Source organism: Magnolia sinica, chromosome 18, assembly GCF_029962835.1.
Source record: "Magnolia sinica isolate HGM2019 chromosome 18, MsV1, whole genome shotgun sequence".
Taxonomy (NCBI): domain Eukaryota; kingdom Viridiplantae; phylum Streptophyta; class Magnoliopsida; order Magnoliales; family Magnoliaceae; genus Magnolia; species Magnolia sinica.
In genome coordinates this window covers 2,155,618-2,173,782 of record NC_080590.1, presented here as the reverse complement: position 1 = coordinate 2,173,782, position 18,165 = coordinate 2,155,618, and the positions used below count along the sequence as shown (strand labels likewise).

Below are 18,165 nucleotides of genomic sequence, written 5' to 3'. Positions count from 1 at the left end.
AATTGATTAGGAAAACCTTGGAAACAAAGAAAATGAGCAAGTGATTGATTCTTGTTTTTTAATGGTTTCAAAACAACGAAATTATATGAGTCCAACATTAAAAGGAAGAGAAGACAACTTATCCAATGCACATGGTTTGTGGGTGATTGTGTGCATCTGCAGGGAATAGTCTTGCCTTAAACAAGGGCGGGGACACCTTGTTGTCATCAAAAAAAAGGAAGAGAAAACAACTTTTTAATCTTTTTCTTTCGTTTTCAATATCAAATTTGAGCAAGTTGGGCCAAGTAAGATTTGTTTTAGACTTTTAGTATGAAAACTTGAGCAAGGCCAATTAAGATCCTTTTCAGTATGAAACTTGAACAGGTTGGATTAAATAAGACTTGCGAAGATCTCTTGCTTTTTGATGAATTAAAATATTTGTCTCTCAATGTAGCCTCGTCACTTTGCTGTTACTTTTGTGGTTTAACAATCACTATTATAATCTTATTTCTGTAGGGCCTTCTATCCAAATATAAGTAATTATTCAGGAAGTAATGAAGTAATATGTACAAAGTTGAATGCTTTGTCAGGGAGAAAGCTTTTACAATCCCTACATTCCTGGAGTTTTGGAAGAATTGAGTAAAAAAGGATTAATTGAGGAAAGTGAAGGTGCCCGTGTGATATTTATTGAAGGGCAGACAATCCCTTTTATTGTTGTGAAGAGAGATGGTGGATTCAACTATGCTTCAACTGATCTCACAGCTCTTTGGTTAGTATATTTGAAATTCGGGTTTGAAATCTTTGACCATTTTACGGTTTCTATTTTCCTTTTATCTCTTCTCATGATATAGAGTATGGGAAGCTGCATGTTGTATACACGCTATTCTACCTGTCGTTAGTTCAGTATTCATACTCAACGTAGGTAATTTACCACTGTTCTTTATTACCTATATCTTTACTACACACAATGCGAGTAGCTAGGGGTAAAATTTTCCATGCAATATATATATTCCGAATGGCTAAAACTTTGCATTATTAAAGGACATGGGAAAGGTTTTTACCCAAAAGAGAGCATTTAAGTTGAAGGTGAGTTCAGTCATATTGCTCTTCCTTCCACGACGACAAAATTTTGATACTCTAGCAGAGTATGATGCTTAATATATAGGAACTAAGAAATTGTACACATGGCGTGCAATGAACTCTACATAAACTGTATAAATCATACACTTAGATGGCTCTTTAATCCAATATTACGTTGATTTGGTTTCATTGGTGTATATTTAATGGACAGTCAATGTGAGAACAACAACGGTCCAAATTCAACAAACAAATAGTCATAGGTTAGAATCATTAAATACATCCGAATTTTGGATGATGACCTATCTAAAGTGTTTCCCATGACATGGATGGTTTGATTTACTGTAAGCCATGTGTATAATTATGGAGTGCCTGAGTATCAACCATCACTTTCAGAGAGTCCAAATAGCTCCCCTCTTAAAACCTCTTCTCCACTACTATCTCCCGTGTCTTGCAAACCACTCACTTTCATCTTGCTGTATCTACTATTATATGAATGCCAAAGTCCCCATGACCCAAGGATTTTACGTAACACGTGGAAAATCAACTATGGATCCCAACTGTCCATTCATTCCATACTGTTGTTGGCAGATGATGATGCAAAGATCACACTGATCTGATGATTCTAATCATCTGATTGTTGGCCATTTTGTTATAACTGTCCATTTTTGCAATTGATAGATTGGATGGTACATCATCTGACAAAAAATACTTGGAATTATAAGCAATATGTGGGGGGCTTATCAAATAGAAGTTTCAAAAATGATGATGAAATTCAGAACTATTTTTTCTTTACACAAGTCTTCACCACCCGTTTCATGCTATTGACTGGATGGTTAGGATCATCCAATTGGTGTATTTTTTGCATCATGACCTGCCAATAGTTGAAGCAAATGGGCAATCCAGTTTGATGATCGACTGTCCACGTCTTTAAAAGCTTTGGGACAATGCTAAACTCCCCAGTCCCCCCCATGAAGCTTGGAAGTCACATTGTCCATATGCATGTATGTGTTGATGCATGTGTGTATTTGGGAAGGATATTATAGGTAGGATATTCGACCAGAAAATGGCCAAATATCATAGCTTGGATATTCCAATCTAGGGGATGCTTGGTGCCTCCGTCATCAACTGTGGGGCCCATCATATCAACGGTTTGGATCACTGAGCCATCTGCCCCACTTGTACAAACTGCTCCATCCCTGGTGGCCCCATCATCTCAACAATTCGATTTTCACACTCTTTGTGCTCGCTACATCATTGAAACAGAATGTGAACATTCTTGTTTGACCTGTTTCTGCATTGTTCTCTTTTTTAAATAGATCTCCTATTAACTAGGAGGTGTGTGGAGTTGTGAATCCCTCCCCCCCCTCTAAATAAAGAACCATTCATCAGAAAACAAAGAAGAAAATATCAGATTATCTGTTAAAAGGAAGCCTTAGAAGACTTTCTTATTGAACACTGTTGAAATTGTGTTGTGCTAGAAGCAATGCCAACAGGTCCTAATTTTCAATTTGTACTGGTTTGCTCTTTGACATTTGCTGCTTACTGTTTGTAGGTATCGGCTTAATGAAGAGAAAGCAGAATGGATAATATATATAACTGATGTTGGTCAGTCACAGCACTTTGAAATGCTGTTCAGTGTATGTATCATTTGCCATCTCAAGCTATGCAATTTTGTAGTAGTGTTATTTGTAAAAAAAAGAAAAGAAAAAGAAAAAAAGAGAGAAAAGAATGTTACTGTCACGTCTTCCGTTTCTCTCTTTTCTTTACCTGTTCAATTATATCGTGTGGCCCATGCCATCGTTTTTGCCATCAACCACATACTTTCTTTAGTGCCCACTAAAAATGAAATTTGAAATCTAAATGATGGTAGGTGTGATATGGTTGTAGCTTTCAAAAGTTGTTTTGGAATAATATTTTATTGCATTCCCCTGCTTAATTGAATATATCCAGTCACAGTAACTGGAGCTTGCAGTTTCCTTACTTTTTAAGAGGTTGAGACTTGTTTCTCCACTGCTTGCTTCAGGCTGCCAAACGTGCCGGTTGGCTTCCAGCTAGTGGCAATTCATACCCAAAAACAAACCATGTTGGGCTTGGCCTTGTGCTTGGATTGGATGGCAAGCGGTTCCGGACTCGGGCTACAGAAGTTGTTCGATTAGTTGATCTACTCGATGAAGCAAAAACTCGCAGCAAAACAGAACTCATTGAACGGCTTAAAACTAATGGTACTCGGATTACTAACATTTATTATTATCGCCTTCTTTAATGGTTCAGCTTTCCTGCTGCATCTCTTTAATATTTTTTAACTCACTGCTGGATTGTAGCATCTGTCTGGGCTTCATATATGCATTGCTGAAAACCTTGTAGCACATTCATTGAGATGATCTGAGCCTTTTGAGGCTATTTAATGCTCTATATGTTGTTTTATGTGTTTGATCAGGTAAAATTGCAGAGTGGAACGATGAGGAGCTTGAAAAAACTGCTGAGGCAGTGGGTTATGGGGCTGTCAAGTAAGCTTCCCTTTTCATTTCCATCTAGTAATCAACCAAATTTAAATGCCTCAGTGCTGTTTTAAGAACCTAAATATAAACTCCTTGCTGAGGGGGGAAAGGAGAGCAATAGTGTAGAGAAATGGGAGGGAGGGAAGGATGGCCTGAAATTATTTTATTTCATGACACTTGAACTGATTCACTTTCTCCATTTGGTGGTGTGTAACAGGTATGCAGACCTGAAGAACAATAGGCAGACTAATTACACGTTTAGTTTCGATCAGATGCTTAATGATAAGGTGGGCTATGTCTAGATTTTATGTGGTATTTGTATCCAGACTTACGGATCCAAAGATATGTACACATGCCTTTAATATTTAAGAGACATCAAGCCTGCATGCAGATCTAAATGTGGTCAGATATGTGCAACTCAGAACCATGTGTCAAGTGGGTCATACGATGCAGATGATCTGACCCAAAAATCAGGTGGTTGACTCATCATATGTATAAGAAAAGGGCAGTTCTAAAAGAATTGCTGACAGTTTGCATTCAACATTTGCATATTGTCCTCCCGATGAGGGATTTAACTTGTTTTTGAGTCAGGTCATCTACTCAGTGAGGCACACCTGATCCATGTACCACTTAACTGCCAGGTTGGAACGATGGTGTGGCAGAGCTTTTTCTTAATTGGCCTCCTCTTCTTTTTTTTCAATTTTGGTTTATTTATTTATTTTTAAATCTATTCATTTGCCTTGTTTCAAAAGTATTTATTTCTTGTAGAAACAAAAGTACATTGTTTATTTTCAAAAGTTTATTTTGATTTTTTTTTTTTAAATTAAAATGATGTAGCATTGAGTGGTTTCTAACTGAAGCTCTTACTGATGTTCTTAGCTAGTGCCCTTAGGTTTTACATTTTCTCGTTAGTTTTTTCTGGCGTTGTTTACTTTTCTTAATCCATGTTGCCCATTTCTTGCCTAACAGGGCAATACTGCCGTTTACCTGCTGTACGCGCATGCTCGTATTTGTTCAATCATACGAAAATCTGGTAGAGACATAGAAGAGTCAAAGAAAGTAAGTTTTGCCTTCTGTTATTCTGAAACCCTGTTGATAAAATTATGGTGGTGAGATTTTTGCATTGCGCCTCGTATTTTTTTTTTTTTAATCCTGGGTTTTTGTTTCTTGTCTTCTGGTCTGACAGAAGGGAACTATTGAGCTTAATCATCCTGATGAACGTGTTTTAGGTCTTCACCTTATCCGATTTGCAGAGGTATGAATGGGTTTGAAAAGAACCGATTCTCTGGCTTGCACGCTTTTCAAAAATTTCTTCAGTATCTTTTCCACATTCACTGATAGTTTACATCTTCATTTAGTATGTATGACTTCAATGTGCTCAGTGAGCACCTAGTGTTGGTTGCATTTTATCTCCCAATAATAAAAGACAGTTGGCAGGAATCTAGCAAGCCTTTCTAAATGTGATTTGATTTTTCAAATGCCAATTTAAAAAGTGTGTCAAGGTTCCTACGGCCTGCCATTACCTGATGGCGGGAGATATGTGTGCATTATCTATTTGTGGACAATGTGATCAGACAACCTTTTCTTCCTCTTTTATATAATATAAGACATGCTTTTCAACCTGAAGAGTTAACTTGGAACGTTGTTTCTTTAAAAAAAAAAATTAATAATAAATTCAGTACGTGTTGAGAGTCTTGATGCTGTTATTAGGAATAATTTTATTTCCAAATGTTTTCTTTATATGCTTTATGGTACTTACTGATATATAACAGTCAGTCATATGGAACTAGCACACATGCACATGTGCATACACATGGCATGTGTTGGAAGACTAGGAAGGATATGGTGAAGTGTAAGACCATTCAGAGTAACTGGGAAGTAGTTCCAATCATGTGATAAAATGGAGAATTGATTGAGTTGGTTTGGTCATGTGCTAAGAAAACCAGGGGCAACCTCGGTCAAAGGATCTTTGAATAGGGTTGAAGTGCCTGAAAGGAAGACAAGGGATCCTCTCCTAAAACTACTTGAAATTAGAGGGCCTGGGTGCGGATATGAAGGTTTTACATTTATGCTGTATGAAACCTTATGTTGTACCCTTGTCAAACATGTAGTGACCGGAGCAGTGGTCCCCCCACTCACCCAAAAAAAAAAAAAAAACTCACTGGTCACAACACCGGGTGGTCAGTGTTGTCCAATCACTGCTATTTTTGGCCTGTAGTGATCCAATGATAACCCAGCAGATCAATAGTCACGATTGCAACATGTTTTCCTTGTGCAGCTTGAGGGAACTGCACGGAACCTTTTGTGTAGTGTGTGCTGCATCTTAGTATCCTCTCACACACCAAGTGACTGTGACATGCATCATGGAGGTGTTTATACTTTATCTGTTGAGCTTGTGGGGCTGCCATTGTCTCCTGCTTTGTTCCTGATAGCTTCAATCGCTTGTGTATTCGAATTATATGGCTCTTGGATGTTCTCCTGATTCTGATGGCTGTCGACGTGGTTCATGTTGTATTTTCAGATAGTTGAAGAAGCTTGTACTAATCTCCTTCCCAACATTTTGTGTGAATATCTCTATGACTTGTCTGAAGTATTCACCAGGTTCTACACCAACTGCCAGGTACAATCCATCCATCTCTACCTTCTCCATCTTATATAATCCCAGCATTATTTGCAACTGGCATGATTAAATGTCTGTATTTTGCCTCTTATACCATAACCTATTTTTTTTCTCCAAAACTGAGCTTTTCATGCACATGGAAAATATGTACAAGATCCATACTGACCATCATATAGTCCCTCCCTTTGATGGGCTGTATCCCAAAATTCGCCGGTTACACAATTCCAACCTCTGGATTGGGCAATATTCTCAGGTAATAAAAATGGATGGTGAGAGGAACTTAGATTGTCTTTGAGAAATATATGTTTTCTTTCCACAGAAGTCTTCCCATGAGATGGTTAGGATTGTAAGATAAGTGTGATTCTTGAGGTAGAGCATGTCTGCTTTGTGTGTATATTTTTACTATTGTTGTGAAATGTGGACAGGTGGTTGGATCTGCAGAGGAGACTAGCAGGCTGCTGTTGTGCGAGGCAACTGCCGTCGTGATGAGAAAGTGTTTCTATCTTCTTGGGATCGTGCCAGTATATAAAATTTGAAAGTATTTCTGATTTTGATTTTTCTCAACGGAGGCTGTCTCAAAATACGCAAAATGCAATCCAATATATTGGGATTAGATTAGAGATGTACGAAATTGAATTTGTATGATCAAAATTTTGGTAATTTATATCTTTTCAGTCCCCTCCCTCAACCATTCCCAGAAGTATCATTTTAATTGTTCAACTCTAAACTTTCCAAAAGAAATGCATAACAAATCACACTAGAGGAGGAAAAACCAAAGATTTGATGCTTAGGATCTTCCAATTTGATAGATTTTTGATCAGCGGTTCATCAATCATGGGGCTGTCAGAGCAATGACTTGGATAGACCAACCATGGGCTCCACAGCTACAAACTAATTTCCAAATACTAGGGAACTCAGCCTCTTTCCCCAAAGCTGATAAAAATAATAATAATAATAAAAATAGCATTTGTCTTCAAGAATGGAAAAATCTCCAAAGCTCTAGTAACTCCGAGTCTTGGAGTTCCAGTACTTCACTACCAAGTTCATATTCACGGAATTTAATTGTCTGAAGCAGAAGAATTTTAAAAAGATTCATTATTTATAAACATTTTCAGCATATTGCCATATTGGGCCTCTGCTAGCTAGCCGTGAATCTCATCTCGCCCTTACTAAGTATCTGTTTGGATGTACCACCGAATTCTGATTGGTTTGTTTTCTTATTTTGCTTACCGTTTGACGGGTGCGAATTGGGTACCATCTCCGCCAGGACCTAGCTAGAGACGGACGGTCCTGTCAGGGGCACTGTGGGGCCACCTTGATGTATATATTTTATCCATGCCGTCCATCCATTTTGAAAGATCATTTATGTTGAAGGCTCAAGTGGGCGACACCAGGATTGAATTCCTACCGTTGAAAAGTTCCTAGGCCAACCGTGATGTTTATTTCCCATCCAACGAAGGAAAAACATAAATATCATCCGAAACTTCTATGCCCCCAGGAAGTTTTCAATGGCTTCCTGTGGTGTGGCCCACTTGACCCTTAAATCTGATTCCTTTTTGGGCTCATGCCCACAAATGATCTATTAAAATGGATGGATGGCGTGGATAAAATACATAAATCAGTGGGCGTCACAAAGCCCCTGACAGGACCGTCCGTCTCTAGCTAGGTCGTGGTGGGGGCAGTAGATAAACGGAAACTCTAAACATTAAGTGCTGTAATTTTGGAATAATTTTAAGGATATTTTCATCAAATGTGAAAAGAAATTCTAATCTAAGACCGTTGATATGGGTCCTTACTAATACCCTGCTGGTAGACTGTAAAGAGTTTTAACACCAGGTGATGGGTTCGAGTACCGGTTACAGTGAAGTCCCACTTTGGAGTTAGTGCATGTCTTGAAAAAAAAAAAAGAGTTCGATATTTTATTCTAGATGGTTGGATGTTTAGCTAAGATTCTTGTATGGGCTTGTTCTTCACTTGATTTATAATCTGATGGCCCAACGTCAATCCACCCACAACTTGAATGCGGTCTCCCGTATTGGATGATTGGACCGTCATGCATTGTTTTGGTAAACATGTGTGAATTTTGATGGGGCAGGCTCGAGTGGCACCGGCACCACGTTAACCTCATGGTGGTACCGGGCAGATGTGGGGGCTCATGTGATGTACGATCGCCATCCATCAGATGCATGGGTGAAGCACATACATCATGGTGGGTCCTCCACAGGACCGTCCAGTAGCGAGTTGCCACTAACGGTGTCAGTATGCAATGGGCGTCTCACAATTTTATAGATAGGATCCAGGGTTCGATCGGTTGTCTTGCCTTGTAAACCTTGCTAATAAATAATAATAAATAAATAGTCATTGTCAAACAAGGGATCTGCCTGGGGCTGTCAAAAGGCCGGGGCCTTGGGTAGGTCCCGGCCGACCCTATTTAAAATTCAAAATTTTCAGGCCCATTGCCACCCTTAGGCCTTTCTCATTGACGATGATCTTCTACAACAGCACGTGTTTTATGCCGCACGTAACACACCAGAGCTTGTGGGGCCTGCCACGTTGTACATGTAAAATCCACACATGTTCTATCATACCGTTGGTTTTGGACTGGGACGCGGATTGGTACTACACCATAGGGAACTAACCAGAGACGGACGGTCCTAGTAGAGGCTCTATGGACCAACTTGATTTATATGTTTCATCCATGCAATCCATCCATTTTGACCTATCATTCTAAGACATGAGCCCCAAAAGGCAACAGATCTAAAGCTAAAGTAGACCACACCATAGGAAACAGTGGGAATGGAATAACCGAATACCTCATCAGGGCACAGCAATTTTGAATAAGTTGATATTTATGTTTTCCTTTAGCCACATTTGTCAGACCTTATGAACAAGTTGGATGTAGGGCTGTCAATGGGCCTCCGGGCCTGGCTTGCATTTGGCTGGGGTATCAAGCTCGATGATCAGATTTAGGCTTAAAGTAGGAGCCGGATTATAAATCTGGCTAAGCTCGGATAGTAAATTAATGTCTGAGCTGGGAGATCTTCAATTTCATCAAAGTAAGAGGTAAAGGAGCACTTACTGAATGAAGTGGGGAGTAGCTTGGACATACAAAGCCCATACCGATAAAGGTTGTCTGCGGTGATCAAGACCGACCAAGAGCGTAGATCCTCTGAATGCGCCCTGACCTTGGCAATCTGATTCTTCTGATCCGAGGTGAGGAGACACTGGCCCCTTGGGAAGTCTGCAGAAAGGAAGACAAATGCTGGTCAGAGTATAGCAAGCAGGAGAGTGTTACAAAGAGATTATTCGGGATCCAACTTATAAGAGCAAATTAGGTAAGGACTCGAGTCCTTAGATTCTTAAGCTCTGCCGCTGGTGCTTCCCACTCGCCCGAAATCCAGAACCACTTGTTCTTCCAATCCTTATTAGAGAATGAAAGTTGCAAGACCAGCCCCAAGCCCTTGCTGCCGCGGGTCGTGAAGTAGTACCACGGCTCTTGACTATCGTGCTTGATCAAGTATAGACCCATCAGCTCTTCCGGTGTCAGCTCCGAGTTCTTGGCTTGACACCAAATGATGTATGAAGATATTAAAGCCTTCCAAGCATTGAGAGTAAACTATCTTGGGGCTAGTCCCAAGTAGGTTGTCAGGGCGCAGATGAAGGGATGCATTGGAAGGCGGAATCCGCATTGTAGTACGCAGAGGAAAATCGCAACTTCCCCTTCAATAGGAGCTCCAGGGGTGTTAATGGGGCTCAGGAGCTCGTATCTGGACGGAGTTCCGGATCTCGAATTCTAATCGGACCCAGTCCATCTGGGACTCGACTAGCACGAAGCCTCCTGGGACGACTTTTGCGGTTCGCCCACTTGAGAGCATTCCTGTAACCCCTCCTGTTAGATCTCGGAAGGCCTTTTTTCCGCCCTTGCGGGGCGTCGGGGTCCCTGCCTCTTTACCCCTCTTAGGCGAAGGGTGGAGGGGTACTACATCAAGAGGGCCCTCAGACGCCTCCTGCCTATCATCCGAGCTCTTTGGCTCGGAATCATCTTCGAAGGAATAATCATCTCGGACCATCTCCGAGTCGTTTGACATTCCACAGAAATAAAATAAGGGTAATCTGGAAGTGAAGGGGGGGACTCACCGGAAGCTGTCCGGAACGGTCAATGGAAATCGCTCCTACCAGAAACTGCTGATCGGTGGGAATCGCTTCTCCCGCAGGTCATGCTCGCCGGAAATCGCCTCCTCAGGTAGCTCACGACAAAGAAATTTTCAAATAGAAGAAGTGAGAGTGTCCCCAAGCTCTAGGGTTTATATAACCCTTGAGTGATTCTCACATTAATGGCGGGACGTGATGACTGCAGCCAAACCGTCACGAGCCGACTTTAGAAGACACATGTTGAAGAGCCGCTGGCTCAGACACTACTAAGTCGCGTGCCCCTGACATCGGGTGACATGATCCAAGCAGTGGAAGTGTCCTTCTTGGCTTACGTGGTGGCCCATCATGATTACCCTAACGATTCGAAATCTTAACCGTCGCCACGCGTCCGCCTGAGGTAAACCCATGGATAATAAACCCCGAGTACGTATCTTTTTGGATATGGGAGTCATAATTGTGACTGTACGCATTAGAGACTCGGCGCTAGAGGCAACTGATTTTCTGCATGTACTTACTCTTTGAGTCCATGCCCGAACTCGAAGAGTAGGGGGCTTCTATTATGGGAAGATCAAAAACACCTGAACTCAAAAGCCAGAGGTTATTCAGTGCCGATCTAAAGGTGCAGGACTAAGCTCAGAGTTATGAGAGTAGGTAGAGGTCAGACCTCTAACAAAACATTTGTTATACCTTCGCTCCAAGGCCGAGGCCTGAACGGCTAACTCGGAACTTGGAGTGATCCGAGGCCAAGGTGGTCGCCGATTTATGCGGACATGTCCATCCTAAGCGAGGGGGTATGAATAGCATCTTTGGAGGAGGAAACAGGTATGCATCATCTTTCACTCTCCCTCTACAATTCGACTTAGATTCAAATTCACTTGATCTGACTTAGGCATCGGAGGGTCCCCTATTTAAGTAACCTTTGCTCACCATTGTTGCGTAGGTTTAAAACTCAGAGGTAGATCAGAGTTCATAGATCTAAGTGGAGGGCAGTCAAAATTTTGACAGCAGCAAGAATGATTTTGGATATATATATATATATATATATATATATATATATATATATATATATATATATATATATATATATATATATATATATATAGAGAGAGAGACAGAGAGAGAGAGAGAGAGAGAGAGAGAGAGAGAGAGAGAGAGAGAGTCCCGGTCTCCTACGCTCAAGGCCGCATGGAGCTTTCATGCGAGCATTCATGTGAGCTCTCGGATTACAACCAGGGCTGAGATTCAACGGCATTGAGAATAAGAGAGTCTCGAAAATTATGACTCGCGCCGAGACTCTCGCGCTCACAGGAATGGCATGATATAAGGAATTAGGTAACTATTGGACAGTACTTTATGGGCCGATCATGATGTATTTGTTTTATCCATGCCATTCATCTAATTTTTCAAATAATTTTTGAACATTAGTATAAAAAAAAGGTAGATCCAAATCTCAAATGGACCACACCATAGGAAAATGGTGCTAATTAAACACCCATCGTTAAAAACTTCCTAGGGTCCATTCTAGGGTTTATTTTCCATCCAATCTGTTCGTTAGGTCACAAAGTCTTGGATGATGAGGAAAAAAAAAATCAATTTTATCCAAAACTTGTGGCCCTTAAAGAAGTTTTTAACAGTGAGTGTTGAATCACCATTGTTTCTTGTGGTGTGGTCCATTTGAGATTTGGATATACCTCGTTTTTAGGTTATGCATTAAAATAAACATTCAAAATGAATGGACGGCATGGATTAAACACGTACATCATGGTGAGGCCAGAGTACCCTATAGTAGTCATCTGGTGACGCCGCCTCAAAAGGCAATCCGTGTCCCCTAGATGCATGGGTACCACCCTCATCAGGACGGAAGCTCATTTTGTAGTGAGTAACCAAGTAGGCTTACCGTACTGAGTAAACTCTGTCGGGCCCACTCTAATTTACCTATTTTATCAACTTCGTTCATCCAATTTACTAGATAAGATTACACAGACATGGATGAACTTAAATATCAGCTTGAGCCAAAACTTATCTGGCCAAAAGAAGTTTTCAAAGGTGAACATTCAATTTACATTGTTTCCTGTGGTGTGCTCCACTTGAGCTTTGGATATGCTTCAATTTTGAGTTCAACCCATAAAATGAACTGGAAAAATGGATGGACAGCGTGGATAAACCAAACACATTGATGGTGGGCCCAACATAGTTTTGCTCAACATGATAAAAGCCTACTCTGTAACTCAGTATGCAATTTGATTTCACCGGATGCAGCTAGAAACGGATGGTTTTAGTGGTGCCTCTTTGGGGCCCACTGTGATCTATATGTTTTATCCACCCCATCCATATTTTTGGACAGATTATTTTAGTGCATGAGCCCAAAAATGAGGCACATCTGATGCTCAAGTGGACCACACCACATGAAGCATGAACGCATGCAACATTTATTCGCATTTGAATAAAAGTAGTTGGATCACACCAATCGCTCCACCATCATTGTCGTTGTCTGCAGTGGGGCCCACTGTGATCTATGTGCTCTATCCACTTCGTACAACTATTTTAACAGATAATTTTAGGGCTTGAGACCAAAAATAAAGTATGTCCAAACCTCAAGTGGACCACATCACAGAAACAGTGCAAATTAAAAGAATACCATTGAAAAATACTTGGGGGCCATAGAAGTTATGTATCAAGCTAATATTTGTATTTTTCTCTTCATCCATATCTGTGTGATCTTATGAACAGGTTGGATGACAAGTAAATATTATTGTGGGCCCAAGAAAAGTTTCAACGGTGGAAATCATTATTTCCATTGTTTCCTGTGGTATGGTCCACTTGAGCTTTGAATATGCTTCAATTTTGGGCTCAACCCTTGAAATGAGATGAAAAAACAAATGGACGGCATGGATAAGCCACATACATTTACGGTAGTCCCAAAAGAATCTACTTAGCATGATATTTTTTCTTCTCTTCATCCAGGTCTGTGTGACCTGATGAACAGATTGGATGGAAAGTAAACGTTACAGTCAGCCCTACGAATGTTTTAACGATGAGAATCATTGGCCCACTATCAAAAACTTTTTGAGGGCCACAAGTTTAATTTGGATGAATTGGATATTTTTATTTTCTCATCATCCATGTCTGTGTGACCTAACGAACAGGTTGGATTGCAAATAAACATTATAGTGGGCCCTAGGAAGTTTTTGACGATGGGTGTTCAATCACAACTGTTTTCCTATGGTGAGGTCCATTTGAGATTTGAATCTACGTTGTTTTGGGGCTCATGATTGAAAATTATCAGAAAAATTAGATGAACCGCATGGATAAAATAGGTACATCATGATCGAACCAAAGAGCACCATCCAATAGTTTTTGGGTCGTACAGCATGCAATCCCATGAGAGTACGAAAGTATCGCCGCGAGTCACTATTTTGGAGGCTCTCTCGTTCTCACAGATGCTGAATCCCAGCCGTGAGTATAATCTAACAACTCATATGAAAAGCTCGCATAAAATATCCATGCGGCCTTGTGCCCAGCTATTTCGTGTGTATATATATATATATATATATATATATATATATATATATATATATATATATATATATATATATATATATATATTGTTACTGTCAGGCCAGTTCACACTTCACTGTTAGCCACCCCCTCTAGGGATTCGATACCAAGACCTTTGTGTTGAAAGGAAGTATCTTTCACTCAGTCTACCACTTGAGCTATGGATCTGGGTGTGAATGATTTTAGATGTAATCCAAATTTGAAACCCTATTTCAAGGGATTTGAAATCCCCTCAAATCCATGGTGGGAAACTACCCCTTGGAATAAGTCATTCTACAAGTGCTGCGGTGGGCCCACCTGCGTTTGGCATCCAACCTATTCGTCAGGGTAGCCACATCATACAAGTTGGACGGTCTAAAAATAAGCCGATCCCACCATCACATGCCCCAACACGTGAATTTGGATGTTTGAGGATGGTTTTTTCATTGCTTTATATGGTAGGACCCACAAATTTGTTCATCTTCCATCCAGCCCGTATATTTCTTTATCCCCACCATGATGCCGTGATCCCAAAAATAAAAATAAAAATAGCTTCTATTATGATTAGGTGGGCACACCACAACCAGCCAAAGACTTCGTGAACTTCAAATTACCGTGGTGGTCCATGGTTAGATCGACCTGATTTTTTTGGAGCGTCCAGGTGGGGGCGACCCTTCTGAACAGGTTAGATGCCACACATACCCTGGTGGGACCCACGGCTGCACGTGTAGATAAGCTTTCTTCTACAGGGACTTGTAGAGGAACGAACCGGCCTCGGATCAATTTCCTCCATTTGCAGATGACTAAACTACCCTCCCCCTGTGTGCATGCGTAAAGCCCAAGCCAAACCCTCAGCGATGTTTCCGTCCGTCCGTCCGTCCATCGTCGCTTTCAATCCTCAGAGAGAGAGAGAGAGAGAGAGAGGAGAACTCGACATAAAAAGATATAAAACCAGGTTTGAATGCATCGCTTCCGTTCTTCCATCCATCGCAACCTCTCGCCCACCTCCCCGCCAATTTCTCGCATCACTCTCAATCTCCCGCCAATTTCTCGCCGCCGTCTCGCCTCCTTACCCCCAAACCCATGTCTCGAATGCTCGCCCGCGCTCTCCCTCTCGCATCCAAATCTCCTCCAATCACAGCCGTCCATTCACGCTCCTTCTGCCCTTCTCCGGCCTTCTCTCCATGTTCATCCATCTCCCACCGTAGCTTCCACGTGTCCTCCCAAAATCCGAACCATCACAGGACGCTCGCGGGAATTTTCTTCCGGAAGTTGACGCGGAGGAGGGCAGCAGCGAAGAAGCAGTCCTCCAAGGAGAAGCAGTTAGAGCTCAATGTCAGCATCTGCATTGAAGAAGAAATGCCCGACGATCCCGAAGTTCTGGTATTTTTGTGTTTTTTCTTAATCTTTTGTAATTCTAAGGTTTTTTTTGTGGAATTGATATTTACACCCTCCCGTTTTGATGGATAGATCCTTTTTTCTACTTTGGATATTTAAAGCAGCTAAAGGAGGGGCTGTAGTAAAATTCCTGGAACATATAGTTTTTGGTGGGATTGCTTGATCTTTGGTCAGACGATGTGGATAGTATCCCAGAGTGCTAAGTTTCTACAAGTGGGGTCCACCATTCAGTGATCCAGATTGTTACTCTCATTGCCCCACCACAGATGGACAATGCCCCAAAAATTTCCCTGATAGGACAAACAAAGCTGTTTCATTGGTGGGCTGGGAATAGACGATTGAGAATGGTATACAGAAAACGTCCTCATTCAGTGGAGAAATGTTCACGGATTGGATGGCTAGGATCCTCTTCTACTCTTGGAGTAGTCCACATTCACTGCAGAAATGGTCACAGATTAGATGGCTAAATCCTCCAATCTGGGAGTTATTTATTTATTTATTTAGGTTTTGGTCCATCCACAGTGGGGTCCATTTGTTCAACGGTCTGGATCAATGGGCTACAAGCCCACTTGTACAAACTTAAGGCCTCAGAACACTATTGATGTGCTCAGTTGTGGATCATATAATTCCTGCGCAGCTGTGTACATTGAGCATGGAACGTCAAGAATATTGCGATATTGTCTTGGTTCTCATTCCATGTGGATTTCATTCTGTGATTTTTTTTTTTATTTTTTATTTCCAATCAATGTTAAAAAATATATATAAAAAATAAAAAATCGTTGATATGATTATTTTTTTAAAATATATATCATATATAGCTTGTTGTGATGAACATTTCCATTCTGCATACGGGTGCAGAACATTGCAGAAATACTTCGATTAAATGTTCCCATGGCCATGAAGATCACATTCGATGGTCTGAAAGATTCAGAGTACAAAACAAGAGATACTTCAATAGATGATGTTGGTAAATTTGAAAAGGTCGAGCTATCTGTACTGCTTTGTAATGATGATTTTATTCGGAAGCTCAATAAAGATTGGAGAGATGAAGATCATGCTACGGATGTTCTCTCCATGTCACAGCATGTTCCTGAACTTCAGCTTCCCATTGTAAGATATCGATTTTGTTATAAGGCTTTTCTTAGGCTCATTTTTTGTTTATTGTGCTCTTCTTTTCTTTTTCCTCCTTTTTTAGTTGTTTGGATATGTTTTTTTTTTTTTTTTTTTGAACACTTTTGCAGCTTATGTTAGGCGACATTGTAATTTCTGTTGAGACTGCTGCAAGACAAGCAAAGGAGAGAGGGCATACTCTTCTTGTTGAGATACCCATCCTCATGGTTGGGTCAGCAGTCTTTTTGACATGGTTATCATGTGTTGTCATAATAACTATTATTTGCAGCATTTTTCACATTTATTCAACTTGTAGTCTGCTATATTAGCTTATTTTGCAGCCCTCTTTTTGTACTGTTGGGATGCCTCTTTCTTCCATGCCTATCGAGTTTCCATAGGGTTGTCCACATTTTTATGGGTCAAAATTCATAATGATTTTGCTTCCATTCAGTTTGATAAATTCTGCAGTTCGCCAGTGATTTGTTTGGAAATTCGAATTCATTGATACATGTGGATGTTAAAATAGGGTCAAAGGAATATGATGATGTAGAACTATAGAGAGGTGCTTTAAGAGCTCGAATTAAAAAAGGGTGCTAAAAAGTAAGAATTCGATGCTCAAAAATCACCAAGGCAAGGGATGGATCTTAGGAAACCAAGATTGAAGAATTCACATACCAAAAATCCAAGAAAATCAAGTGAGGAATGAAAAGAATCGAAGATTTGAAGTGAAGAATCCTGAAATCGTCCTGAAAAGTCTATTCTAAAGCTCTAAAGTCTATTTTGGAAAACTAACACAGCAGGAAGTCTGTTTTAAATGAACTATGCAGCGAGAAGTCTATTTTGAGAAAATACGTATATTTGAGGCGTTTTCTAGGGTTTTCAACTTTGAACGAAAATTGGAGTTCCCTACTTATAATAGGGCCTCCTAGGGCATTCTAAAACATCATTAGAAGCATTTAAGAGCAATATTTAGGTTTTTTTTAAAGAGTTTTTAGTTTTATTAAAGCTTTATAAGTTGTTTCTTTCCTTTTAGATCTCCCGTGTTTTCAGAACCCGAGTACGAGACTTGTTCTGGAAACCCGAGAGTTAATAAATCAGAGATCTAGTGGAAGATTAAAGTCAGAGTATGATAGCGTAAGCAAGCATGGATTAATATCATATAAGCTTAAATATTTAGCCCACTCAGCTGGGGGCCTTATTACACATTTTTTTAAAACAAAAATTATCAATGTATCAAATCAAACATAAGAGCACTACTGCTATTAATTTAAATCGAAACAACCGGCTGCTTTTTATTGCGGCTCATCTTCATAATATCTGTTTTCAGGCTCCACCATCATACCGTCAGGGTCAATACTATCGTTTTCTCTATCTATACCTGCATACTCTGTACGGTTGGATGAGTAGCCAGCTCAGTGTGAATTTCCCTCAAGATTACATACCGCCGCTTTAGCTAAGCATAGTTAAAAACAATAAACATTCAAAATAGTACATGATGCAGTCTTTTTATATGCATGGATGCGTGAATGCACATCAACCTGGGGGATGTTCATCCAGTCGGACTTGGGCTCATCACTCATGTAATCATCGACTTGGGGATGTAACCAGTCGGATTTGGGCTCGTCACCCATGAAATCATCGACTTGGAAATGCTCTTCCAGTCGGACAAATAGGTCGATAGTCGGTGGTTTGGGAGCTAGCAAAGTAATCCCTTAATGCTCCTAAGGGAACATGCTACAATATCCAGAATTAGCCACTCGTCATCGCCAAGATGCTATGGATGCATGATCA

The 18,165-nt window shown here is 40.5% G+C and overlaps 2 protein-coding genes across 3 annotated transcripts in view; both read left to right on the top strand.

Moving 5' to 3' along the window:
- Nucleotides 1–6,854, top strand: part of LOC131233919 (arginine--tRNA ligase, cytoplasmic-like) — a 28,691-nt gene extending 21,837 nt beyond the window's left edge. For both annotated transcript variants that reach the window (XM_058230779.1, XM_058230778.1), the window contains exons 10-18: nt 570–748; nt 2,612–2,696; nt 3,083–3,281; nt 3,497–3,566; nt 3,775–3,844; nt 4,527–4,616; nt 4,744–4,812; nt 6,079–6,177; nt 6,603–6,854. In XM_058230779.1, the coding sequence (XP_058086762.1) occupies nt 570–748; nt 2,612–2,696; nt 3,083–3,281; nt 3,497–3,566; nt 3,775–3,844; nt 4,527–4,616; nt 4,744–4,812; nt 6,079–6,177; nt 6,603–6,713 (972 nt within the window). In that variant the 3' untranslated portion in view covers nt 6,714–6,854. The remainder of the gene's footprint in view (nt 1–569; nt 749–2,611; nt 2,697–3,082; nt 3,282–3,496; nt 3,567–3,774; nt 3,845–4,526; nt 4,617–4,743; nt 4,813–6,078; nt 6,178–6,602) is intronic.
- An 8,095-nt stretch (nt 6,855–14,949) lies between these two features.
- Nucleotides 14,950–16,789, top strand: LOC131233689 (endoribonuclease YBEY, chloroplastic-like). Its single transcript, XM_058230479.1, has 3 exons — nt 14,950–15,249; nt 16,123–16,374; nt 16,506–16,789. The coding sequence occupies exons 1-3, from the start codon at nt 14,950–14,952 to the stop codon at nt 16,701–16,703; spliced, it is 750 nt and encodes a 249-aa protein (XP_058086462.1). The 3' UTR covers nt 16,704–16,789.
- The last annotated feature ends 1,376 nt before the right edge of the window (nt 16,790–18,165 follow it).

Bases quoted from the DNA above. Each gene is read 5' to 3' on its own strand.
- LOC131233689 (XM_058230479.1), top strand. From the start codon at position 14,950: ATGTCTCGAATGCTCGCCCGCGCTCTCCCTCTCGCATCCAAATCTCCT. The intron at 15,250-16,122 runs GTATTTTTGTGT...ATACGGGTGCAG, and splicing joins CCGACGATCCCGAAGTTCTG to AACATTGCAGAAATACTTCG. The intron at 16,375-16,505 runs GTAAGATATCGA...ACACTTTTGCAG, and splicing joins CTGAACTTCAGCTTCCCATT to CTTATGTTAGGCGACATTGT.